General features: G+C 41.8%; 1 protein-coding gene across 1 annotated transcript in view; it reads left to right on the top strand.

The window, feature by feature from the left end:
* cacna2d3a (calcium channel, voltage-dependent, alpha 2/delta subunit 3a) overlaps positions 1-27,557 on the top strand; it is a 127,647-nt gene that overhangs the window by 71,612 nt on the left and 28,478 nt on the right. Inside the window, exons 9-20 of the mRNA XM_085343849.1 lie at positions 4,146-4,235; positions 4,843-4,956; positions 10,526-10,604; positions 15,368-15,501; positions 17,053-17,070; positions 20,555-20,626; positions 20,990-21,070; positions 21,838-21,912; positions 26,279-26,362; positions 26,549-26,620; positions 27,271-27,332; positions 27,483-27,550. Of these exons, the coding sequence (XP_085199975.1) occupies positions 4,146-4,235; positions 4,843-4,956; positions 10,526-10,604; positions 15,368-15,501; positions 17,053-17,070; positions 20,555-20,626; positions 20,990-21,070; positions 21,838-21,912; positions 26,279-26,362; positions 26,549-26,620; positions 27,271-27,332; positions 27,483-27,550 (949 nt within the window). The remainder of the gene's footprint in view (positions 1-4,145; positions 4,236-4,842; positions 4,957-10,525; positions 10,605-15,367; positions 15,502-17,052; positions 17,071-20,554; positions 20,627-20,989; positions 21,071-21,837; positions 21,913-26,278; positions 26,363-26,548; positions 26,621-27,270; positions 27,333-27,482; positions 27,551-27,557) is intronic.

The following is a 27,557-nucleotide window of genomic DNA, read 5'->3' as shown; positions in this document are numbered from 1 at the left end:
CAGATAAATCAAACTTTATTAAACTCATTCTTCTTGCTTCCTCCACTTCTGTACCATTGATTCATTAATGTTGAATTCTCTGGCAGCTGCTCTATTCCCATGTTGTTGCAGTATATTAATGACTAACCTCGTATTGTGGATGGATTATCTCAGTTGTTCTCCTGACTGAAGTTTGGTCCGTTTACAGCATCCTGCCATGCGATTGCATTTGTCTCTAACCATGAAGAACCTTCACGTTAACTTTTATAAGTGGAAAAGTGTTAGTGTTCGTCCTCCAGCTTCACTGTTTATGTTATGCTAACATAGCTGTGTCGCTAGCGATCACGTAGCACATCATTATATACCAGCTAGCCCAACTTCAGTAACCCTACAAACGTCACTGCTGTTTAGTTTCCTGTCTTCATTTATGTTGGAAGTGATAGCAGAGCTGTACGTTTGATTTTTTTCAGAAATCTCTCAGTCAGAACATGCTATATCATGCTTAGGTAACTAGCGAAACTAGCGAGCTAACTTCCGCTAGCTTCCTGCTAACTTCTAACTCCGTTAAATGTAATAACTTTTGTTTTCATGGATGCCTGGAAGTTAAACTTTATAGTTACACCTGGTAAAGCAGCAATGCTGATCGTTTTATTAAAGATGAAAGAATTTAGACAGTTTTTAACTCTAAGTGATGCTGCAGTGTTGTTTGACCTGAAGATACGGAGTTTAGGACCCAGATTACTCCCAGATTTAAGAGCATCTTAGTCCGACAAATATGACAATAACAACGGCCGCTTGCATGTTCTGCAAAAAAATGTGCTTTGTTGTGTATCTGACGGACAAACACCAAACCAGTTCCACATCACGGAAGTTGCACCATTTTTACAAACCAATTCTGGTTCATCTGTTTCACTCAACAATCGGCCATGTGCGTATGAAAACAAAGGCACTGCGCATGCGCGTTTTACTCCCATTCTATCGCGATATTTCATTTTCCTATCGTTGCCTAACATTATACCGGTATTACCGTGAACGGTATAATATGGCCCAGCCCTATTGCAAACCAATTTGCTCTTGTTCTTTTGTGCAAAAAAATAAAAGTAATGTCCATATCCATGTTATTAGTCCTTTATTTATCCAGGTTTAAAATCTCATTGAGATTAAAAATCTCATTTCCAAGAGAGACCTGGCATCATGGCAACAAAAGTAAAATGTTGTAGACTGCACCACTGCTTTCCTCCTCTAGAACACAAACGGACAGCTGATTGTAGCACAAGTGCAAGTGGAACTGATAGGCAGGCAGACTAACAATTCCAAGGATTTTAAATACTGGTTACTTACAAGAACCATTTCTCGATTCCCAGTCGTAGCAAAAAGGAGCGTGTTCATGTTAGGAGAGGTCCAACAATGGACCTCTGAGAAAATTCACATGCAAGTTTTCCTTATTCAGATTCATAATTACAAAGTTACCTGAAATGGTCTCTGTCTTATAAATATGCTCTGAACTTCAGCACAGCTAGAATATGAGAACTGCACTCTAACTGTAAATTTAACATAAACTTACAATGACCATGGGCTTGCTTAAAGCTATGTATGTGATGTGCTAATCAGATTGGTGTAGTGAGACTAGCGCGAAGGAGTCCGGTGCTAGAGAAGTACAGTGTTTATTCATTGGAGTGCATTATGTTTGCATAATAATGTCAACATGGTGCAGTTCCTGCTATTATTGAGGCATGATTCCCCTCGTCATCTCTGAGACTCTGATTTATGCAGCATAGACTGCATCAAAAATCTGGTCTCCCCTAAAACCGTTAAAGGTTCGTTTCAAAAATTCAGTTGACTTCTATTCTTACATTCTCAAAGTCTTTTGACACAGCTGTTTTCTAGCAAATACACTGACTGCCTTCCATGCACTACATGAAAGTAGTGGGTTTGTTTAAGTTAGTTTCTGTTTACTTTGTAGTGAGTGTACACTTATGCATATGGATTAGCACTGTGTGTTTAATTTCAGAATGTAGTTTACTGTTGCCTGAGTCAGCCAGCTGAGAGGGGAAGGCAGTCTGCAGCAGTAGATAAGGCTAATGTCTTCTGTTTCAGCTGAGGGCAAGAAGTAGTCGTCACTCTGGAGATTTAAACATTCTGATCTGACGTTCGAAAATATGTTTTTTCACGCCCAATGTGAAATGTTGGGGCAAAAACCCACATTAAGTTTTCATGTGACACACATGAATATGACTACATTAATAGTATTTATTTGTCCATATGCATGTCAACGGGTGTGTAAATATGTGGAGGTCATTCATGTCTTGTTGTCATTCACATGTGCAGTAGTTTTACTCTAAAGAGATATTTTAAAGAGATGATCTCTAACGTCATCTCTTTTGGACTTTGTACAAATAGAAACATGTTTGACTTACGCTGGAATCTGAAGCACTGATTGTTTGCTATCTGAAACAGACTGAACTTAGGATTTAAATGACTCTTGTGAGCAGAAATCTTTTTTTCTTGTGTTTAGTAAGAGAAAACTTTCAAACTATTGCTTTGAGCAGCGCCTGTTGATTTATTTCTGAAACAGATCCGTTTGACTCGCTTCTTCAAGCATTGCTCTTTGTTGTTCAACAACGGCCCTTTTTTGTGCAGGTATCGGATTTGCATCTGTCCTCACGTTGATTTAAATAACTTATCATAGCAATCAAAAGCTTTGGCTTAGCAAGCTGCAAAATTGAGATATTTTGGTTAATCATTAAAATGTCCTTGTACCCTGGCTTCTTTCATTTCACTGATACGATCGCTTTTAAGAATCAAAGGTGTCTGAAGGATTGAAGAAGTTTGATGTGCAATGCACATTTCTGAGCCTTTTGGTGCAGACAAAAGGTTGGGAACATTAAGCATTGCATTCACACTGACACACACATTTTCAATCTGCCACTTTAGTACACTGCTGTGCCAGGAATTTAACATGGCCCGCTGTGCTGAGAAAAATCACTTCAATCTTAGCTCACAAGCACACTTGCAAGCAATAGGTAAAGTTTGCTATGCTCCAGGGTACAGCCTTTTTTATCCACATCCATGGATAGCTTATCTTTTTGCCGATTGAAACAGCAGAAGTTGGTTTTGTATACACATTTATCTGTACATTGCACTTGCATTATATGTGTGTGTGTGGGTGTGTGTGCTTGCTCCCAAGAGGGCAAAGCTCTGAAATGGCCTTATGTTTCTTATGACCCCCCCACTGTGTACCATGAGACTTTGGTCCTCCCATGAGTAAGGAACAAAAGACAGGAAAAGATGACGATAGTGGTAGAAAAAAGGGAGCAGGGGGTGTAGGTTTAGTCTGTTTCTAAATCATGAAACCTGGTTGCATTCATGGCTTATCATGCCTCGATTACCAATGGCAAAACTGATATATGTAAACGGGTCAGGATGGAGAATTGGTTTTATAAAGTTGCTGGATTTAGCAAATCTCAGTAGGAAGTGTTCAAAATGGCAATTACAGGATCTAAATATCTATAAATAGATTATACTGGATAATGGGGTGTGTGTGTGTGTGTGTGTGTGTGTGTGTGTGTGTGTGTGTGTGTGTGTGCATACGCCATGTATTTGTTACCCCAAGGCTGTTACAAGTAATGAGATGTGTACATGAGACCTGTTCAGTTGCTGAAAACATTAAACTCACCATGAATTGCTGGAGAAATAATGTATCCTTTGTAACGCAATCATGCCTGTGAGCAGATGCGCGCACACACACACAAACGCATGTATACGCACATACCCGGTGCAATAAATGACGTTGAGCTAAAAGCAAGAGAAGGGAAACTGGTCATTATGGTTTTTTCAGTCAGTATGTGAGATTTCACTTCAGTATAAGGGGGGAGTTTGCCAGATAAACTGGCTCAGGACTGAATTGAAGAGCCCATTAGACCATTGATGCAAACTCTTCACACATAAATGATGGCAAACCAAATTCAGTAAAATATTTTCTAGGATAGGAACAGTGAAAAGTAATAACTCTGCATCTTGTTCCCCTGCTTTTGTAGCTATCTCTTGCCTCTGCCTTTGTTTTTTCTTCATAAAGACCTATAATTCTGTCTCCTTTTGTGGTTTTGTCACTTTAGTTCTCTGCTTTTTTCAGCGAGATTGTAATGTTCTCAAAACCTTTTCCCCAGCATTTCCGGGAACACCTCGACAAGCTGTTTGCTCAAGGCATCGGGATGTTGGATATAGCTCTGACTGAGGCTTTCAATCTCCTCAGTGACGTAAGTAACGCACTCATGCACGATCGCGGTCATACACGCACACAGACGCACTCTTCAAACACGCATACACATCAGTTTTATGCATAAAATTAATTAGGGTTGTAATTAATAGCTAAATCAACTGATTCATGCAAAATCCAAGTAAACAAGGCACTCGATGACTCAGGTTACTGATCTGACATTTCCTAATTATGGACATGTAATTAATCAAACAGTCATCCGGACAAAGACAAAGACACACAATCTAAATATCCGTATTTCAACAGCATGTATCTTTTAAAGTGTACCCTGACATGCTGCATAGTGATGCCTCGCTGTAATTTTATCTCACAGTAGCCCTTCTACCTTGCGTTCATGCATGCGTATTGAAGGCATGCTATTATAATTCCATTAACTCACTGTTACAACACAGTTAGCGTCCATGGAGAGTCTTGTGATGATACATTATAAGCTCTAATGGGAAGGAAGTGGAAGAACTGTGTGTTAATGAATGAACTGGTTACATTTACATTTGACTGGATGAGAGCTTTTTGTTCTTTGATAGTAACCCTCTGTTTTTCTCCTTCTTTGTCTTTCTCTGTCTGTCTGTCTGTCTCCCGATGTCTAGTTCAACGAGACTGGGAGGGGCAGTGAGTGTAGCCAGGCTATTATGTTGGTGACAGATGGGGCAGTGGATACATACGATGCCATCTTTGCCAAGTATAACTGGCCAGAGAGGAAGGTAGTGTATCAGAACACACAAGCACACACATCATATTATTCTGCAAATATGTTCCAAGACAGTCGGGGCAACTCATCTCAGTTTCCCATTATACTTTGGTCACAACGTCATGAGCATGTAACCATGTATACCAGTGTTTGATGAGAAGTGGAGAGAGGTGGGCTAATCCCTCATGTGGCTATGAATGACTTCTTAAACGCACTGTTGAGAAGAGCACAAGTCTTTCTGACCCAACGTTAAAAGGAACCCCTGAGATCTAATGTGCTTTCAAGTGCACTGTACTGCCAGACATATTTGCTCGTCTGCCTTCACATCCATATGAACTTGACTGACATCCCATTCTTAATCCACACGGTTAAATATGATATATTATCCCATAACAGCTTCAGCTACAACAGCTTCAACTATTCTAGGAAGGTTTTCCGCAAGATTTCCTCGAGAATTTTTGAGGTTTGCACTCAATTCATCCTAAAGATGTCAGGACTCTTCTGCAGGCCAAGTTCTCATACACCAAACTCACAAATTGTTCCCACAAAGTTAGGAGCATGAAATTGTTCAAAATGTTTTGGTATGCTGAAGCACTAAGATTTACTCTGAGAGGCTGAACTCCGCATCATAATCCCGCCTCTGCCAAACGTTACACTTGGCTCAATGAGGTCAGACAAGGACCGTCTCTCTGTAAGTGTGATTCGTCACTCCGCACAACATCTAATTTGACGTTTGGAGGTCTGTAGTGATCGACTCTTTAGAAAGTGTCCGACCTCTGCACACTATGCACGCCAGCAGTTCACATGGTCCAACACTTCATGGCTGAGTTGCTGTTGTTCCCTATCGTTTCCACTTTGTTATAATACCACTAACAGCTGATTGTGTAATATTTAGTGTAGAGGACATTTCACAACAGGTGACATCCTATCACGGTACCACCCTGGAATTCACTGAACTCCTGAGAGCGACTTTCACAAATATTTGTAGAAGCAGTCTGGATGCCTGCTTGATCTTATTTATCTGCAGCAATGGAAGTGACTGGAACCCCTGAATTCAGTCATTTAGATGGGTGAGTGAATTGGCAATGTAGTGTACATAAATCAACAGAAAGAATGAGAAGAGCACTGTTCTACAGGGTTGGGGCAATGACTTCTAGTTATGCCAAATTATTTTGGAGATTATGTATGGGGATTTCAGGAGCAGGAATCCTCCGAACCCGCTCCTTCCGGTTGTCATCTACAGAGGTTCCCCCAGTTCTGCAAGCTGTTCATTCTCGTTTACGTGCCCACCCTCCCTCCTTGTTCTCAGTTTTCTAACTTCTTCATTTCTATGTAGCACACGGGGATCTGCCAGGCCTGGGCGCCGTCGCCAGTCCCCTTCGAGGCCTTTCCCACACCGCAGCTCAATTCATGTCAAAGCATTCACCTACTAAAGCACTGTCAAACCTAAAATGAGGACGTGGGCCCAGCTAGTAAATAACTAAATTAGAAATACAGTTGCTTGAGAAATGTTCAGTGTCTTGGTAAATCTGTCTAAAAAGACCACTAAGATCACAGTTTTTCTGTGTGGTTTTCTGTTTGTGCAGTAAATCTTTTTGACAAGCAGAGGGCATTGAGTGGATCCAGTGTGGGAAAAGACAACACACTTTTGCTGCTGTCCTGCAGTGTTGCTGTGGTGCTTTCTGATCTGTCACGAAATGCAACCGAAGGGCAGAAAAGATGGAGGAGGAGACAAAAAAGGGTTATTCTAAGGTCTTTTCTCTCTAAAGGAAAACGTTTGAAGTATCGAATGCAATAGTACATATTCACTGTTATCACACACTGTATACAGTACACATACTGTAAAAGTGAATATGACTTCAAAGGACACAAACAGTTCCTTTACCTCAGGTAAATCCTAAATGCTTTGAGGTTGAGAGGAGAGGCCTTTGACATTAGGCAGTTAAGACATATTTTTAGTCATTTTTAACACTGACTCTGAGTAGATGTTTCTGTGTATCATTATGGATGCCTTTTAGTTACTATTAGTGCCACACTTGCACATTGTGATTCTGCATGTCTGGTACAGTCTGTATTAAAACTGCCGAAAGCTCTCCCCCCCCGACAGCTCAAGGCTGAACATCAGTGAGCAGAGGGGACAAGGCTGCTAGATAGTTCCATTTAGAAGAAGCCCCACTGATAATAGAAGTCTTCAGTCTCTGTCACTCTCCTCAGTCTGTCCCCCCCCACCCCCAATCTCCCACCTCCACCCACCACTGCTGTTTTTTTAATGGATTCCTTCCAACCCATCTTAGAGCTTCACCACTGTTGAGAATCGCACCAACTATACAAACAGGCTTTGGCAAGTGTGAATGCTAAAAACATGATAAATGTCTGTATTCAGACAGCATGTGTTACACAAAAAGATCATAAAGGGTTGATTACCATAAGAAAAAAACAGCTGTGATAAAAAGTCTAAAACATTTCTTCCTGTTACAGCAGCGATTATTTTCAAAGTGATTTTCTCTTAATGTTCAAACGTTAGCTTATTTTTCCTTCACATTTTTGAAGCAAAACTTACTAAAGACTTACTAAAACCAGCATCACACAAATATTCACATAACCACACCTGTAGGATGAGCGTAACCATACAAAACACCGACATGCTCTTTACATACCCTCTCATACACATGCTTATCCACTCTCCTAGCAAATCAAATCTTTTAAACACAATGCAGCACTTCCTGTGACCATACAGGACTGTGAGATGGAAATCTCAGCGTTGTTTGAAGTGCCTTTCAAAAAATGAGGGAAAAAGCCGACGGCATTGATTAGAACAATCACGAGTCCCTTGACTTAAAACACTGACAATTTTCTGTCTGTAGTGTTGCCAAACTCTATCTATTACCTGAGCCTGTAGCCTGCTGAGTTGTAAAATCCCCAGACAGCTAATTTGTGATCAAATTGTTTGGCAGGTGAACGGCCCTTGGGGACAGAAACCTGGGATGTGCCATCAGTGTATTATGTAAACTGAATACGGTGTTCCAAGCTGGAACAGATTAATGCCAGTTAAAGTTGAACACTGTGTACATGCGCTTAAAAAAAGAGTCGACTGCCCGACTGCACAAATTCCATTAATTTGTATTTGCTGATATTGCTCTAGGCTGATAGCACTATATTGCATCCAATGACGTATTGTAATCATTTCAAGATTCGTTTTTTTGTTGTTTTTGTTTTTAATTAGTGCGTCACAGTCTTGTATCCTTTGCTCTTATTTCCTTTTCAATATACTGAAAGGTCAGGCGCAGTGAATCAGATGATTTGTTATTAGGAGACTTCCACTGGATGCAAAGGGCTGCACTGAATGTGGGAGCTTGTAGTGTGGCCGTAGACATAGCTGTAGAAACTCCTCGAGAGGTGGAAACAAGGCATCCCTGCCTATTGAAAGATGCTGCGCAGAGAGCCACATGTATAAATGATATACACACTGATATGCTGTCCTACACACAACAATGACCGTGCTAGCTTTTGAGTTGTCTTTGTGCACTGCCTATACCCTATCTGTCACCACCGTTTGGCAGTGCATCACAAGGCAACATCACCCTGCATTTGCCAACATTGTGCCTCGTTTTCCTAGGCGGTTGAGCATAACTGCCTGGAGAGTGGAGATTACTCAGCACTACAGCCTAGAAAGGACAATCCTTAGGCTCTCTCGTGACCTAGACTGGTGATACCATGAGCACTCATGTGTCAGTCTCAGTGTGTCTCAGCCTCACAATTTGAATTGTGAGACGCACTCATTGCAAGTTGAAAACTAATACTAGACCGGAAAAACGAATTCCTTGGAGAAGCCTGTGAATCAATATGTAAGACTTGCTGATGAAGCTTGTTAGATCCTGTATCTGAATTAAAATAGAAGAGCAGTGCCCACACAGACTGCAAACAGAAAAGCTTCTTTGACCAAATATCTTCTGCTCAGACACATGTAGGCTTACTGAATAGTGGCCGTATACAAACCATTTCTGTTTGCATGTCTGTCTTTGTTGCAAATTTGGATTCAGGTTAAATCATCGGGTTGATCTATATGTAAAATTGGCCTGTTTTTTTCAAAGTAGCACTTTGGCAGGTCTTAGACTTTGTTAAGTACTGAACAGAAACATCAAACCCCTTTGCTTGCTTTACTTACTCTTTCAAAAAATGTGTGAATGTTCTGGAGGACAGAATCAGTCATTAAGTTAAATGCTAAATATGTAAAATATTCATACATGTACTAACTGAAATTACATCCATATCACTGTCTATGCATACTGTATGTGTGTGCATGAATTTGCAGTATTTATATCCTGATGTGTCTGTTCTTTCGTGCATGTGCATTTTTTTCCTTGCATGTAAACTTTGTGCACTCAACTATCTTAAAGATTGCATGTCGTGGCTCAAGTTCTACAGTTTCTTCTTCTACCTCAGTTTTACCGTACTCAGCTGTAAACCTCGTCCATATTTAATAACCAGTCTGTTGCGGTTTGGCTTTCAGTGAAGTGAAACACATAATCACACAAAGAAAAGCTTACATGACACGTCTTTATCAAAGTCTTACATGGCGTTGTTCTGATTACAACAGCTGTGTTGTGTTTTCCTAACACTTTGGTAGTGTCAGTCAAATGGCTGAAGTTTGATGAATAGAGGATTATTGTGGTCTAGATAATGAGCGGTGAATGAAACAACTATGCTTATTCAGTGAAACATATTACCGTTATCAACAGACTGACATTATCTGGAAAAAAAACTATTTAGAACTGTCCATGGTCAAGGTGGTAAATTTACGTATTAATTTTAAAGACTTTTTTAGTTAAAAACAATGTAATAGAGAATGCAGTGCATACATATTCCAGGAAAAGTCAATTGCATCTATACATAAATGATATTTTTGCATAAATTTTTGCAATTTTCAGACTTTCTGAGTTCCAAAATTGTATCAAATACATGTTTAAAACTCTGAGAGGTCTACGCACTCATGTGCATTCATATGCAGTACACACAGTACATGTACACACACAAACAGAAACATGCTGTCGGGGTTAAGGGAGTCAGTGGAAAATGCATATGCAATAGGCACAGCAGCTGCACCCCCAGAGGCTTGCATCTGGTCCAATCTGGCAACAAATCTCTTTACACTCTCATACATGCACCTGCCAAATTCACCTGCTGCTGGAGCCAATGAGCCAGGGAAAAAATGGGTTTGGCACATAAGAGTAAAGAAGATTCTCCGTACTGAGCACATAAAGCTTTTTCAAATTAAAATTTGCGTTTTATCTTTTGTAATCACTGTAATTGCAGATTTTCAAAACACTCGCCTGCATTTGCTCATCCTTGATTTTTCGGTTCTTGAATAAAAAAAATAGCTGGAACTGAACATTTAAATTTAAAGGTAACACAATAAACTTTCAGGAAGCAATCATCAACTAGGAGACTTGGTAATCACTAAATGAGAAAGAATGAGTCTTTTGCCAGACGTTGACAGTGTTATCTTCTGAATGGTACCATGGCGGCCCCTATCAAATATGATTAAAATGAATGATGGGAGCTATCTGCTTTTCTTTCCCCAGGTCCGTATATTTCCTTACCTGATTGGTCGAGAATCAGCCTTCGCAGAAAATCTAAAATGGATGGCGTGTGCTAACAAAGGTGGGCTCTTCAAAGACGCTACTTTCTCTCTCCCTGTAATCTGTTTTGGTGGGGTAAAGTTGCAGCGTGTCACTGTCAGCTGGAGGAAAAGTATTACATTATGCAGCTCAGGATTTGTTTGGAGTTTTTGGCACATGTGTCTGTGTGCATACATACACTAGCATAGATGAGTTTGTCGGCGCTCATCAGCATAAGCAGGTGTATGCGACAGGAAGCAACGGGTTCCAGTTGCACAGGCCAGATGTGTCATATTACTTCTTCTTTGAGCTTAAAGTCCAAATGAATCATAGTGATGCGCCACTTTCGAGCAGCTTTCTGTGTGGTCATGGTTGTCTTAATGCGTAGAGCACTTTCCTCCAGGATCTATATTTAGCTGGGAGGTGGCTGACAGAGACAGTCTGGCTCCATTTCCTCAGGCTCCAGCAGATAAGACAGGCAAGTCACGGGTCACACAAAGGGTGTTAAGTGTGTGTGTGTGTGTGTGTGTGTGTGTGTGTGTGTGATACAAGAACATCCACAGTGTTGCTTGGACGTGATATCAGAGAACCCATCCAGTGTCTTTGAGGATATTAGTGATGATAAAACCTGAGACAGAAGAGGCTCACAGTCTCCTACATATCAGAAGTTAGCTGTTCGATTCCCTTCAGTGTGCATCTTGAAGTGCCCTTGGGCAAAATACTGAACCCTGAGTTTCCCTCAGTTCCCTGGAATGTGAATGTGTAGATCAATATTAGACAGAAGTGCCGAGGCATAGATAAAAGTGAGTGTATGAATGCATGTTTTGGGGTAAATGAGGCCAAAAGTGAGCAGAAAGTGTTTCGAGTCAGTCTGAGGATAAAAACGTGTCGTGTAAGTATCAGTTATTTTTTAATTTTCTCTGCCGACCTCTAATTCTCTGACTTTATCACTTTTTTCTTTTATTCTCGGTTACTCCTGACATCTTTTGATATAATCTTTACTCTGTTCTGCTCACACAGTGTCTCCTCCTCTCCCACCCAGTAGCTTCCCTCAAAGTCTGGAACACCAAATCCCTCAAAGACATGCCTTTCCCTGTCAAAATATACCACCATTATCCCAGTGGAGAAATCCCCTCCCTCCCACTCTAAAGAAGGGCTCATAAATGTTATGCAAGGTTTGGACCAGTAAGACAACTATTTTGTTTCCCTTTCTGAACTTCCTGCCACACTCACACACTGTGAAATGAAGACAAAGCTTTACACAAATACATACTGATGCTCTATTTCCTTCCCACACACTCACTAACCGAGATCAGAACACTGGACGACCCTGAGATGGCACTGGCAGCCAAAGGGGCATGTGGGTATTTCGTGAGGGAACAGATCGTCAGCTGAACCCTCTTCAGGATCCCTCATCATTTCCATGGTCATCTCGGCGTCCATGCTGTCCAGGGCAAAATCCCAGAAGCCTTTCTGCTCAAAGGGCAAGGCAGAGGAAGGGGAGGGCAGCTGGACCGCGCATAGCAACAGCAGAAAGGAGCAATGTGGCAACATTTTTAATTGAAGCACCTGAAAAGACACAAAGGAACGAGAGTAGCCTTAGCGTTAATGCAACAAAGTAGAAATTTCATCCAGTGTAGAGACATTTTGTGTGTGTGTGTGTGTGTGTGTGTGTGTGTGTGTGTGTGTGTGTGTGTGTGTGTGTGTGTGTGTGTGTGTGTGTGATACAAGAACATCCACAGTGTTGCTTGGACGTGATATCAGAGAACCCATCCAGTGTCTTTGAGGATATTAGACGTCTGTGAGTATTCTTGTTTGGCTGTGCGCTTGTATGCGCTCGTGTGCGCATGCACCAGGGAATGCACATGTTGCCCTAAGGCTGTTGCAAGCAATGTGATGTACACATGAGACCTGTTTGGTTGCTGAAAACATTGTGTTTGTTTAGACTTGTGTATGTGTGTAATGCTATAGTACAGATGTTAATGTGTGTGACTGATGATGATTCAGGGGGATGACTGTGACTTTCTCTCCATCCCGGAAATGATGCAGAACAGTCTTCTGTCAAAAACTCTGCGTGGCCCAGAATATTAGCAGGACTGGAAATGCTATGAGTGTCACAGTGCAAGTAAAGCTACTTTTGGCTGCTTCCTTATTCACGAGGAGTCGCCAGAGCGGGTGGCGCCGCATGTTTGATTTGGCAGATTTTTATGCTGGATGGCTCTGATGTAACCCCAGAGGAATTTGTTTGGGATAGAAGTGGTGCAAGTATCAGTAAAATAATGTTACATGTTTTCACTAACTCTCAGCATTTACCGTATATTTACTATCCATCCATTCGCTTCCGCTTATCCTTTTCAGGGTCGCGGGGGGCGCTGGAGCCTATCCCAGCTAGGGCAAGAGGTACACCCTGGACAGGGCGCCAGTCTGTCGCAGGGCCAACACACAGGGACAGACAACCAGTCGCACTCACATTTACACCTATGGTCAATTTAGATTGTTCGATTAACCTATCTCCACAAGCTGCATGTCTTTGGACTGTGGGAGGAAGCCGGAGTACCCGGGGAGAACCCACGTGAACACGGGGAGAACATGCAAACTCCACTCAGAAAGACCCCGGCCTGATGGTGGAATTGAACTCAGGACCTTCTTGCTGTGAGGCGACAGTGCTAACCACCAGTTTGTTGCTTTGGACGGTCGATATTATTTATTAAACTCGTCCCCTTTCGCTACCTCTACTCTTTGCATCTTCACATTTCCTTCGACCTCATTCACACATGTATTCTGTCTTTTTCCTACTGACTCTCCTTTCGTACCTGCATACCTCCGCCTCCTCTCTGGGGTTACTTCTATCTGCTCCATATTCTCACTACAAATCGCCGTGCTGTCTACAAGTAACTTTAGTGTCGTTTCAGATGTTCTTAGCAATTATTTGCCAAAATGTGTATCAAAGCTAATCAACACCCCTTTATAAATTGTTTATTACACGTGCAATTTAACATCTTAATTGTATTCAGATTTAAACGCTGCATCAGTACTTGCCTTGTTGCAACCAGTGCAGGAGTAGTTTTCCTCTAGTGTCTTTTGAGTATTCTTAAATGTGGTATATTTCTGCAGGTAATCAGTACTTTTTTAAAGGCCATTTTAACAGGAAGCAAGGCAACATTTCTAAGTATTCTTTAAGTCATCTAGATTATTTTACCGGCTGGGTTGATGCGCCACATCTATCACAGATCTGTGTATTGTGTCTAGACTTCAGGTCCTTTCTCCCTGTGGAGTCAAAGTTGTTGCCGGGAAAGATGACCCCAACATCTATTTCCTCCGACGAGCTCTCTCCTAATAAGCAAAAAACTTAGTTTTGTTGTAAAATACTTTTACAACTGTGCACCAAGAAAGCGCTTCCTTACACGATGATACATTTTTCACTTCCACCTCATCCATTATCAGGACACCTTACGGGATCTTATTTGCTACATATGACCCAGACCAAGGTCATGTAAAAATATATTGATGCCCTCAACCTGTCCACACCTTGCTGAGGCTGTATTGTTTGTACAACATGGGTACCATCCACTGAAAGTTGGGAGCCTTCATTTTTCTTCCCCTGGCACCTGGCCCTGATGGCTCAGCTCGAAGGACGCCCTCAGCCTTCGAGAGGGAGCAGTAATTCTCGACTCACTACTGTGATGAACGATGCAGTTAGACTAGACAGTGTCTTTGTGTGTGACATGCGTCTGTATGTGTGTGTTCTCATTGCACCGTCTGGTGGAATAATGGCTCCAAATGCCTCTGAGGATAAAAAAAGACCTGCAAAGGTTCACTTCCAGGTCAAGTTCTGTTAATATACTGATTACAGCAGTTATGTGATATCAGCACTTTTTTTCAACAATAGATTTTATTTTTAGTTAATTATTCTATTTTGGGCTTTACTATAGATATAGTTTTAAGATTAGCTTATAATCAGTGGTGCATATTATCAGATATTTGGGCTGGGTTGATGCGCCACGTCTATCACAGATCTGTGTATTGTGTCTAGACTTCAGGTCCTTTCTCCCTGTGGAGTAAAAGTTGTTGCCGGGAAAGATGACCCCAACATCTATTTCCTCCGACTATGATTTTCTACTTGAATGCCCAACGGTGATGGAGGCAGTTTGCTGTTTTTACAGCTGGGTGAAAATGTGGTGGGCTTTTTCTTTTCCCTTATTCATGGCGCCTCTGTCTCTGTCTGACTGCAATGCTGACTCTCTTCCTCTCGCTTTTTCTGAACCTCCTCCTGAGATAACAGTACATTTCCTCCTTCACATACACATTAGTATCATAACGATGGCATTGCCATTATGGGAGATGGAATCGCTTGTAGTTTAGCTGAGATATTTTTGGTCTTACATTTAGATACACATGCATATACATATACATTAAAACCCATGATGGTTGGGTCTTGCTTGAATAGTTTGCGGAGGATACTTTAAAAGTTAGTCATGCATTTAACCAAGTTTCCATCATGCAAACAGCAGGTCAGCAGCACTGCATCCCAGATGTAGTTAGTCTGCATTGTTATTAAAATAGTAGCAATGGCTTGGAATATGTTGCTGGCTCCATAAAGCTAAAATGTTTTTTCAGGCATCTGATCTGCCCTCAAACAAGCTTAGAAACACAGAGCATGTGTTTTTGGGCAGTAGTGAGTTGGACTTCTGAGCCTGTGCTGCCTCATTGTTGGCAGGATCTAACTTAAATAATTAATCTACTTTAATTAAGAATGAACAATTCTTCATTTCTGTTTATCTTTCTCCTCCACTTTTTGCTCAACAGGGTATTTCACTCAGATTTCCACACTGGCAGATGTGCAAGAGAACGTGATGGAGTATCTCCATGTTCTCAGTCGTCCTAAGGTGATCGACCGGGAGCACGACACAGTTTGGACTGAGGCCTACATCGATAGCACTGTGAGTTGAATATGCCTTCGCTTGCTACATAACTCCAGTTCACGTGGTCCTTGATAGCCTCACATATCCACTGGGCTGTTGTAGGCTTAGAAAACTCCATAATGGGCTGAATTGTTGTATACATAAACCACAGGACCTTTTGTATAAGTTCATATTGTGAAAACATGTATTTTGAAGGGGAATGAATTAAACAACCCAAATGAAAGTGATCGAGGGTGAAAGACGAGCAGAGGGCTGACAATGTTTTCTGCATTTGTACCTTTGACTGTGAATGAGTTAAATGAGTCTGTGTGTAGCAGATGGACCCATTAAGTAAACGAGCCTCCTGTGTGTGCTTGGGAGCTTTGTAGGGTTGCAGCATTTTCAACTCCAGACAGTCTTAGGAGAATCTTTTTTGGGGCATTGCCCATAGTTGACCTTTCCCGCATGAAAAAGTCTCACTTCAGATTTATTGATAGTGGAAATACTGTGCTTGGTTTAGAAGAGGGTGCCATCATACCAGAGCATGATGGGTCACAGTCATTTGCCTTTAACTCACCAGGGCATTTATGTGGGCTCTTCTCACATGGATGCAACGTTGCACAATTGTACTGGGGAGCTGCTATAATAAAGTAAATGTAATGTCTGATCTGAACGCATGGGGCATTTATTGTTCCCACATGTGCCATCATTAGGTAATGTCTAGAATAGTTCAGGACTTTGCTGTGAAAACTATGATTTCCAATCTCTAAATCTCCTATCACCATACTGGCCGACATACTGAGCATAAGCAGGTAGTGAATATTGTGAATTACAGTCAAAATAATAATATTTTCTGAAATCGTGCATTCGTCTCCTGTACATCCTCTATAGTTGAGTGGCAAAACATCCCGAAAAACCCCTGAATGATAATAACAGAGTTAAAAGGACGAATCCTCTGTGATCCAAAGTCAGCACACAACATGCTGCATCATTCACCACACTGGTCCTTCTTGGCTTACTGTGTTAGACACGCAGAGAAAATAGCAGGAGTTAACAGTTTCTGTATAGATTAAGAGTGTGAGAGCTTTGGCCATGTAAAGGCAAAGGTAAGTGCCCTCCACTAGAAATACCCACCACGCAATCAAAAAACCACATAAAAATAGACTCTTTTCTCTCAGCTATCCTTTGAATATCCCTTATGTTTTACCCTTTCCTGTCTTTCTGTGCTCATTTGTTTCTCTTTGTCCTCATTTTCCCTCCCATTTATCACAGAAGTGCATACACTCAGCGCTGACCTAACACGTATAAGGAAATGCTTACGTTTTCTTGCAGTAGGAGTTACGGCACTTGAGTGTTGATTCCTCTCTGCTGCGGCCCTTTTGACTATAAAGTTTGCCTCTCTTGAGACAGTCGCTGTTTTTAAGTTGTGTTCAATGTCAGTGGATTGTATGTGCCCACTGGCACTCCATTCAGTGAAAATTGCACCGAAAGGCTTTCTGACACTTATCCACAAATGTATTGACCCTGTCTCTCCTCCTCATCGTCATCCTCCTTCTCACCTCCTCTTCCTTCTCAATCTGTTCTCTTTAGCTCCCCCAAGCACAAAAGGTAAATGTGGTTTGAGGTCATTGGTGCATTGTGCTGTGGTGAGGCCTGCTGTGTGTCATGTGCATTTCTTGTGCATGTGCGTTTCGGTTTCTAATATCTGTGAAATGAACTATCATAGCGGCTCGTGGCATTTTCTTATGTGTCGTTGTCATATGTTGTTTGTCAACTTCCTGATTGAAGCCATGCCTCATGGTTGTCATGGGTGCCATTCACGCGCTCTCTTTTGCACGTCTGATTTCGCATTCGCACACGTCTGTGCACAAACTCGCTCATTCTTCACTGGTGATGCTATGTTAGCCTTGCTTTGCCAGTGTCTCTGGGCTGGCATTGTGATTATGTGTGTAAATGTGAGGCTTCATTTTGTTCTTTGGCCTGTGTGATTTTTGGTGTGAAAACAAGATTGCCTGTGTTATTTGTTTTGGTAGAATTCTCCAGAATAAGCTGTTTTGTCATCTTCTGGGTGAAAATCCAATAGTCCATAATGGTTGGCGGGATGATCTGTTCTGATGCCTTTTTATCATTTTCAGTGTTTTATTTTTCCAGTGATTTATGAATCGTATGTGGGTTGAGATAAGCAGCTCTATAATCACAACAGTGATGATGGCGAAACAAAAGAGCGCTCTGCCTCCCCATCAGTGTGAGCGAGGCACAGCAGTAGCATTACACAGCTGGCAGGCCGTATGTCTGACATAGTGCTGTTAGTGTGACAGACCCGAGCTGATTGACCTCAAAACAGCTCAGCAGAAAACTGAAATAGATATCATTTTATTAGGATTAGCGAGGAATCTGTACCAATTCTTTGCATATAATTGCCCCAGCACTGCTCTGGCCTGGGTGAACACACATACACACTACTCCAGTGACAGAAGGATGCAAACATGTGTGATAAGAAGTGAGCAAAACTCCTTGGATGGGCTCTGTGTTAGAAAATTGATGAGCATTTTGTTCCAGGACTGAAGTGTATCATCTTTCCTTCATGCTATCTTTCCCCGGTTTTCTCCCTCTCACTGCGACCCAGCAGTCCGTCTTTCTTATCTTACCTTTCTTTTGTGTTTTGTTTTGTTTTATTGTTTCACTTTGCTTCTTCGCCCCTATCTCTTTCCCTCCACCTGTGCTCTCCTTTCTGCCATCCTCCCTCTTGCTCTCCTATCCCTCGTTCCACCAGCTTCATTCATCATTCTCTGGCTCATTTGGCTTTGTTTCCCACTCTGCTGGATGAACTGACACTGGAGCTCAGGGATGATGCGAGGGAGGTGAGAGGAATGTGTCAGGGGGAGATATTTGAGGACAACGGTAGGGAGGGTTGGAAAAAGAATATAAGAGATTAAAGAATCATAAACATTGTGGGAGTGACAGGAGGAATTTGCACTGAAGTTTCAAAAAACGAGACTGATTAAGTACGAAGACCAAAAAATGGGGAATCTGTGAGCGGCTGATTGCCTTTTGAAGATAAACTGAAATGCTGAGATGTTCAAAATGTCTTGCTGGATGAACATGAACTCCGCTATTTCAAAGCAAAGCATTAATATTGATTGAGGTAATTAAGAGCTTTCAAAGATAATCCCCAAACACCTGTGCAGTAAAAACATGTGCTGGATGTGTGCCAGCTCAGCTTCCCATCGGGTCTGTTTTAGTTTGCTCAAATTAGTCTGCAGAGGTGGCGTTGGCTCCCGCACACACAAACCTGGTCTCCAAGGAAACAGGGGTCACCTCATCTACCTCCATGCAATTTGTCACAGCAACCTAGATTATAAAGTGTACTATGATGGGTATTGGTGTGTGTGTTTATGTGTGTGTGGGTATGTGCTAGTGCGGTGTCAAGTGTATTAATGCCCACTGGTGTTCTCGTTCATTATTTGACCCACAGCAGGGAAAAGAACTTCCACAGCTCCTTTACTCTGACTCATACAGGTAAATTTGCAGAGGCAATGATGATGCAGATTTGGCCCAGATGTGTGAGTTCTGACTTAAGGATTAGGGTTAGCACCACTTCCACTTTCACAGCAAGAAGGTCCTGAGTCAGCAACACCAGGCTAGGGCAGGCCTTCGATGTGGAATCCTCGTGCTCTGCCATAGGTCTTCGATTTCACACAGCATCTAAACACATGCAGTTACTGGCCTGGTTGCTTCAAGCTGGCTGCCCGTGCTCCTAATAATTAGGATGGGTTATGCAAAGAGAAGAAATCCCCCGTGGGGCTGAATAAAGTGTACCTTTTCTGTAGCTCTGATGGTGACTTTAAATGCACTGCCTCTTCTTATTTACCTAAAAGTATGGCAACCCCTGGAAGTGCATGGGCATTTTTACCAATTTGAACAATCTGGATTTCTGCTCAAAGGGTTCACATATTACACAGAGTCTTCTATTGGGGTTCACAGGGATACAGCAGCCCACAGGACCAGTAATATACTGCACTGATTGAAACGACCTGGGCTTGGATATATCTCTTTAATTTATCCCGTTCAGTGGTAGCACGGCTGCCACGTGTTGCAGCTGCAGTATCTAGGTATGCTTCGTTCTCCCTTCTATGTCCAATATTGGACTCCAAATTACATTTAGCAGCTGTCCAAACTCGTGCCACTAATTCCTCTTTCCTCAGCGTCTGAGGGATATTGACAGATTTCCTTGTCATTACCTGTTATCTCTCATGGTAAAAAAGAAAAAAAGTCTTGGGGTGGGGAAAGCACTTTTACAATGTCGGTATAAAATTCAGTACTTTCTAAAGATGCGTGCTGATATTTAGTCAGTCCAACAAATTTAAAAGATGATATTCCTTTGATTAGTGCAGCGTAAGTAGAACATGCTTTATGCTTTTTGCCGCTCCGTGTTCCCCTGAACTATTGTAGATTTTCATCTTGGATTTATTCTTTGCTTAATGATCCAATTACTGATGCTGAATGGAAGAAGTCACTGACATTTAGACAGATTCAACATTTCTGGGAAGGCAAGGTTAGATCATATTTTTCAAGTACTAAGCCTTCCTCCAGTCTCCTAAGAAAACAGTGTCAAGCTTTCATCTGTAATGGATATCATCGTCAGATACAGACATCCGGTAGAAAGATAAATATCATAATTATCCCAGCAGTCTTTAGAGGGGGGGGGGTACCCAGATCCAGACTAGAAGCGCTGCCTTTGGATAAGCTTATTCTGCAAGAGATCAAAGGCAGACTCTGATTGAACATATTTTAGGGCAAATAATAAACATGAATAAAACATGTCGTGGAAGTTTAGTTGGTCTCTGAAGAAGATGATCAGGTCCTCGGCTAAATTCCCATCAAATTCTATGCTCCACACGGATGTTTTGCAGCTTGAAAACACTGCTCAGTGTGACTGGGCAAGATGTTTCATATAAGATGCATGAAATGTGCTCTGTGGTTACATAAAATTTGTAACAAAAACAATGAAGTTTCATCATTACCTTCCCTCTCTTCCCTCCCTTTGGCTCTTTCTGTTTTTCTGTTTGTTTCTGCTTCACAAATCACTCAGTTGGAGGACGGTCAAGGTCCAGTTCTGATGACTACGGTGGCAATGCCAGTGTTCAGTACCAAGAACGAGACTGTAAGCTCACATACAGTGATGCAGAATTCACAACACATTCACTGCCTCGTGATTCCAAAGCTCGATGTCTCAAATGAAATTACAGCTTAACTGAAAAACTGAATTTTCCTCATGAGTTATTCCATCACGGGGAATTAGTCTTTGAGAGAATTGACACAAAATCATTGTTAATTTTTTTGTGTATTTGATGGATGCTAATATCACTTTGATTGCAGTTTGAAAATTGGGACAAAGCGGCGCATTACAAGTTGAATATTTTTATAAATAACATAAACGGAGGCACTGATGCGGCTGTAAAAGATTGTTATGTAAGTAACCTTTTAAACTGAGCTAACCAATTTTCGTATATTTGTGTGCTTGCAGAGAAACCGTGGAATCCTTCTGGGGGTGGTTGGGACAGATGTGCCAGTCTCTGAGCTGCTCAAGACTATCCCCAAGTATAAGGTACCACATCCAGCATCACTTAGTTCTTCCTGCACGTGATTAGGGATCTCAATAGCCATTATTCAATGTTTTACACTATCACACTGACTACCGAGGGTTCCCAATGCTTACTCAAGCAGTTTTATACACTTGTGCACATTGGCACAGTCCTGAATACCCATGCACACAGCTTTAGCTCACAAAGATGTTTTACTGCATGGCTACAACAGCCACTGTCTGTTTCCACCAGATCCTAGCAAGCTATCGCATAAATAGGAGAGACTGATTACACGATGTGCAACTTCTGTGCCCGTTACCCTCTCCTCTACACTGAACTCTGAAGATGTTGCTCCACCTCTCCAGTCCCACAAGCGGTCCAAAACCCCACCTTATAATACATAAAATACTCCACATAAGTCAGTCCAGAGTACAGTAACTGAATGCAAAGCCAAGTCGCAGATACATTAGAGATGAGCTTAGTCACAGCTCCTGGTTACACTCGGTTCATTAATGCATTCTGCTCGTGTCCCCCCACCCACATCCCTGCACTGATTTCTTTTGTAGATCTGAATCTTGGATGTGTGTAAGGTGTTGACATTTGAAAGTGTGTTATTTGCTCAGACATGACATGATGAACGATGCCGTCCTTTCCTGTTGTGCGGGTCTCGGTTTTACCACAAAAACAAAGACTCTGAAAGGGGCTTGATTAACCAGATTTACAATTAGGTTCTGATTTGTTATGCATAATTTTGGTGTGTCTTTGTGTGTGCTTTTGCATATTCTACTAGCTGGGCATTCATGGCTACGCCTTTGCAATCACCAACAACGGTTACATCCTCACCCACCCGGATTTACGGCCACTCGTGAGTATTACCTCCAGGACATTTCAGAGTTTACTGAGTGTGACCCTTATTACCGTAAAAATCCCTTTTAGGATGCACAGGTTGAAGTTGAAATGTGTTGTTCTGTACTGGATAGATGAATACACCCTCTCGAGTTCACATCAAGTCACTTACCAATTTTCTTTTTTTGTTGTCACACTGAGATTGTGATTGACTTTAACAGAATGGTGTGTAATTGTGTGGTACTCTGTGTGGTGTGCCTTGTGAGTATGCTGGCTGCGTGGTGGTATGTAGATGAGGAGAGCATGTTCCAGGCCTCTGCTGTTCTGTGAATAGACAGAGATACAGCTTCTGAATGGCTGTGATTAACTCTATTGTACTCACCCACTCCTCTCACAAGAGCTGGACGGAGAGAGTGTAGAAAGAGAGGGAGGCTGCGGGAACCTGCTGAATGTGAGGATAGGTGCAGGTAGGCCTGGTGTAACACTGGGGGAGAAGAGTGAGGTGCTCATATGGATGCCAGGGCAACAGATGAGATGGAGAACAGAGAACAGACAGTGAGGCAGACAGACAGATGGTTTAATAGAGGTCTAATTAAAGACGTTAATGACCAGTGTTTAACAGCTAATGAGGGGTGGGAGACAGTCCTCACTGACAGATTCAAAAGTAGACACACATACAGTAGTAACACAGACGCACACATAAACACACCATCACCTCCGTCATCAAGAAAGCCCAGCAGAGGATGTACTTCCTGAGGCAGCTGAAGAAATTCAACCTGCCAACACGGACGATGATGCAGTTCTACACTGCAATCATCGAGTCCATCCTCACCTCCTCCATCACCGTGTGGTACGCTGGAGCCACTATCAGGGACAAACAGAGACTGCAGCGTGTTGTGCGCTCTGCTGAGAAGGTGATTGGCTGCAGACTCCCATCTCTGCAGGACCTGTACACCTCCAGGACATTGCGGCGTGCAGCTCGGATCTCAGCTGACCCTTCTCACCCTGGACACAGTCTGTTTGACCTGCTCCCCTCAGGCAGGAGGCTCCGGTCCATTCGCACCAGAACCTCTCGCCACAAGAACAGTTTCTTCCCCTCTGCTGTCGGACACATGAACAATAACCACATGACTGTCCCCGCCACTAACACATGACCCTACGCTGTGTCACTGCATCATTTCATGTTTGGCACTGATCACCACCTGCACTCATGTATATATCTTTCTACGTAGCACTCATAATTCTTATTCTCATGTATATATCTCATGTATATCTCATGCACATATCTTTCTTTCTACATAGCACTTTAATTCTTATTGTCTGCACTGAAGCACCGCAGCAATTTCCTAATGTTGTAAACCTCAACATCTGGCAATAAACCCATTCTGATTCTGATTCTGATTCTGATAAACACACACATACAATGCAATTAAAAAGTTCAGTACTTTGATCTGTTTCACCTTCATTTAATGGGTCAGTGGTCAAGCCAGTGAGCTACCCAGCAGTGGTGTATTCCTGGAGCGTTGCATCCTGATGCTTGATAGATTAATAAAAGTCACATATACATAAACTGTTGTTGCACGGTTGAATTCTTAAGAAGTTATCGGTGCTTTATTAGGCTGAAGCACTTGATTAAATAAAGGAATAGTGAAATTAAGACTAAACTATCCAGCTATTGGCCCAAGTGCCAGCAGGTATGATGACACCACCTTTTTATAGGTGTACGTAAAATGAAGACTATTCTAAATCAAAGTCGTTTCAAATACAGCTTGTTGGACAAAAATACAGATTTTATGGTTCTGCCTCTGTATGTCACCACAGTGACAAATCAAACAATCAAGACATGATTGAAAGGAAACTTTCAGCTTTAACAAAAAAATGCTTGACTGTTTAAACATTATGGGAATTTATACACAGACCTGCATTTTCAGAGGCTCAGAGGTAATCGGGGAACTGACTGACAAGCAGTCATGGCCATGTGAAGCCTTTGTTATTTCATAGCAAACGAAACAGACATGACATCTGAAGCTGATGCAAAGTGTTGAATTTGTATTTTATAGCTTCTTGCTGTAATTTTCACAAAGTTGTGTCAATTCAAGAGAGGGAGGCTGAAGAAACAAAATCAACCTGTCAGAGAGACAGAACAGAACAAAAGGCCTGAAAGACCACAGGAGTCAGCTAAAGTGAATGATGACAGAATCATTTCCATGGTTTAGAAAGACAGCTTCACAACATCGAACAATGACAGCAACAAGCAAGAGAAGTCTTCATGAATGGAAATATGGAGGATTTAAAAAAGATCCAAACACTGGTAAGAGCCACTGAAAATGTATAAAAACAGCTGTAATTAACCTAAACAGTTAATGCATTTTTTTTTAAATTCCTTGCACTGCACTGCATCTGCACATCAGCCAAGTGTTGATTGTGGTTGTGTACAGAGGCAACAACTACCAACACTGTCTTTGTCCAGCACGTTGTGGAACTTACTGGATTGTTACCCTGAAATATGAAGTTATTAATTATGAAGTTGACCGAGAAATAAAGCAAAACTCTACTAATAAAGTGGGCCATGCTGTTAAAGTCGTATTAACGTATCACGGGGCGATCGTGGCTCAAGAGTTGGGAGTTCGCCTTGTAATCGGAAGGTTGCCGGTTCGAGCCCCGGCTTGGACAGTCTCTGTCGTTGATACCTGAAGCAAGATACTTCACCCGTTGCCTACTGGAGGTGGTCAGAGGGCCCGGTGGCGTCAGTGTCCGGCAGCCTCGCCTCTGTCATTACAGCTACAATGTAGCTGCCATCACCAATGGGTGAATGACTGCATGCGTAAAGCGCTTTGGGGTCCTTAGGGACTAGAAAAGCGCTATACAAATACAGACCATTATTAAAAGGGATGGTCAGGAACAAACAGAAAACGTATTGACTGTTTCGTTTAAAACTCACTGTTTCAATAAATAAGCCTTTTCTTATTGAAAAAGATGTGATTTGAATGGAGTAAAAAGATCCTCTTCTTTTTTCATGCATGTAGTTTGGTGAGACAAGCTGTTAGAAACTGTGCTGCAAGCTGCATCACATTCTGCACAATTGAAGCCGCCCACTCCCATCGTCTCTTTGTTGTATGTTAACCAGTGAAAACTATCTGGCCACTTACATCAAAGTACATTTACATTTTTGAAGCTTTGGTTTCTCTTGTGTCACTCCTGCTTTTTTTTCATTACAGTAGCTTTGAAAAACGAGCTTCTGCTATTATTGCACAGGTGCAAACAGGATTATGTGGAGATAGTTTGTCAACAGTTGCTTGCTTGTCTTTCTGTGGCTACTTCTTACATTAGAGCACAGTCCTAATTTTCAAAGCCAAAGGTAATTTGTCAGCATGACTGAGTAACCACAAGCAAGAAACAGCAGCAGCAACCATGTAAAACTCTATTCCCTCTCATTTTTACTTTTGCTTCTGTATCAGTTAAACAAAGATTGGCTGGTGGCTTCCGGGGTTTACTTTCATACTTAACTGTCAATTATGATAGCAATATCAACCTACTCATCAAACTCTTTCTGTAGTCTTTTCTGTTACAAAAGATTAATTCTTTGGTTCAGTAATAATTTATCATGTATTTGCTCATTTAATCTTCTCAGTTTCTTCTTTGCTATTATACACCTCAGTCTGTTTCCCTCTTTCCCTTCTTAAGGAAAGAAAGGAGGTAAAATGGCTCCATGATTGCCTCCATGCCACTGAAACTATTTCTGATGATCTTCAGGTCCCGTGTTTGGTGTCCACTGGACTGTTTTCCTGTTTTTTAAGGACATGACTTTTATATACGGTTCATCTGATGTAGATTTGGCCTGTCACCTGCACAGTTTTGTCTAGAACCACCATGCAACGCCATCCACACCAAGATGTGCCAAGTTTTTGGCTAGTGGCCCTTGTTGGTGCAAACATAGTATTTTATAGCTGTCAGACTCTGTTATCTTTTTATACATTCAACTAAATAAATGGGAATAAATGATGTGTTTGTGCATGTTAGTAACAAAGTAAAGATTCAATTTAAAATAGATTCTTTGCCAAGTTGTAGATTATATGTACACACAACACTGGTTCATCCCTTGAGTTTCGCCCCTGCTTGACTGGATCACAGTGCAGTTGCTATGTGGCTTAACAAACATGCGACACTGGACAACTATTGTTCAAGACTATTTAAAACAAAATACAAACATTTTCTTGGAGGTTGTGATGACATTTTCATTATGTGAAATGCAATGGCTTGTTTTGATAACTGATAACAACAACAGAACAACAAAAGAATTGCCGTAGTTTGGCATACTCTTTCTGTTATGTCATTTCCAGTATTTCTGATTGTGCGTGCATGTGTGTGTTGGGATGTTTGTGCAGTATGGAGATGGCAAGAAGAGAAGAAAACCGAACTATAGCAGCGTGGATCTGTCTGAGGTGGAATGGGAGGATAAGGAAGACACGGTGAGACACTAGTAAATCTGCATCAAGTGTCAGGACAGCAGCGCTCTGAAAATCAGTGTCATCAAGCACAACTGTGTGTGTGTGTGTGTGTGTGTGTGTGTGTGTGTGTGTGTGTGTGTGTGTGTGTGTGTGTGTGTGTGTGTGTGTGTGTGTGTGTGTGTGTGTGTGTGCGCTTTGTCTTTCTAGCTAAGAAATGCAATGGTCAACAGGAAGACGGGGATCTTCTCAATGGAGGTGAAGAAGAGTGTAGACAAAGGGGTGAGAAATGCAAAGTTCAGAAATAAAACAACAAAACGCACAAACAACGCACTTGTTTGTCCTAAAGGCTGAGTGAGAGAAAATACTTACCAGCAAGCATTCACTCTGCTAAGGGCTTGTTACAGCTGGCTCAGTGATGTACAGGACTGACTTGGGGATTTTGTTTCTGATTTGGTTTGCTGTGCATGCACTGGTGTGTGTCTCTCTGCGTGTGAGCCCCTTATCTCCACAAAGCACATGTTGCTGAATACGGGGAAACAGCAGCCCGTTGATTCTGCTTTACTTCCTGCCTGTCAGAGAGAGAGAAAGGTGTGTGTAGATATGTGTGAATGTGTTAAATGTGTGTTCGCACATATTAAAGAGCGATTTGCATTAGGCTGATTATTATACAGATATTATACAGACATCCACACACACACATACACACACACACACATTATTATTATTATTATTGTATATCTATATTTATATAGAGAGACAGAGACGCTCACAAGAGACTCTTTATGAATGTACTGATGTCCATCTGCAGCTAAGGACTGCCCAACAGAAGCTTGTACTACTTGCACCACTAGATGGCGCTAGATTGCAAGAAATGATATCAGACAGCACCGCCTGGCGTTTAACGCAGCCTCTATATTCACCTCTTTCAGAAACGTGTGCTGATTTTGCACAATGATTACTACTACACAGACATCAAAGGGACTCCTTTCAGGTAAGAAGTCTGAAGACTTCCTTAAGCTAACGAAGCTGAATTTTCCGGTGGTTAATCTGTAAACGACAACAGATTTTTAGGAAATATGTTTTGTTTGTTTTGTTTTAGGGGTTTTTGTTTATTTTTGTTTGTTTTGTTTGTTTGTTTTAGTCTAGGGGTTGCTCTTTCCAGAGGCCATGGGAAGTTTTTCTTCAGGGGGAACGTGACAGTAGAGGAAGGTAGGAA

This window comes from Diplotaxodon limnothrissa, linkage group LG20 (assembly GCF_057381915.1).
Source record: "Diplotaxodon limnothrissa isolate DT_005_m linkage group LG20, D_limnothrissa_male_GT1.1, whole genome shotgun sequence".
Classification (NCBI taxonomy): Eukaryota; Metazoa; Chordata; class Actinopteri; order Cichliformes; family Cichlidae; genus Diplotaxodon; species Diplotaxodon limnothrissa.
Note: the sequence above shows the minus strand (reverse complement) of the source record. Positions and strands in the feature narration are given on the sequence as shown.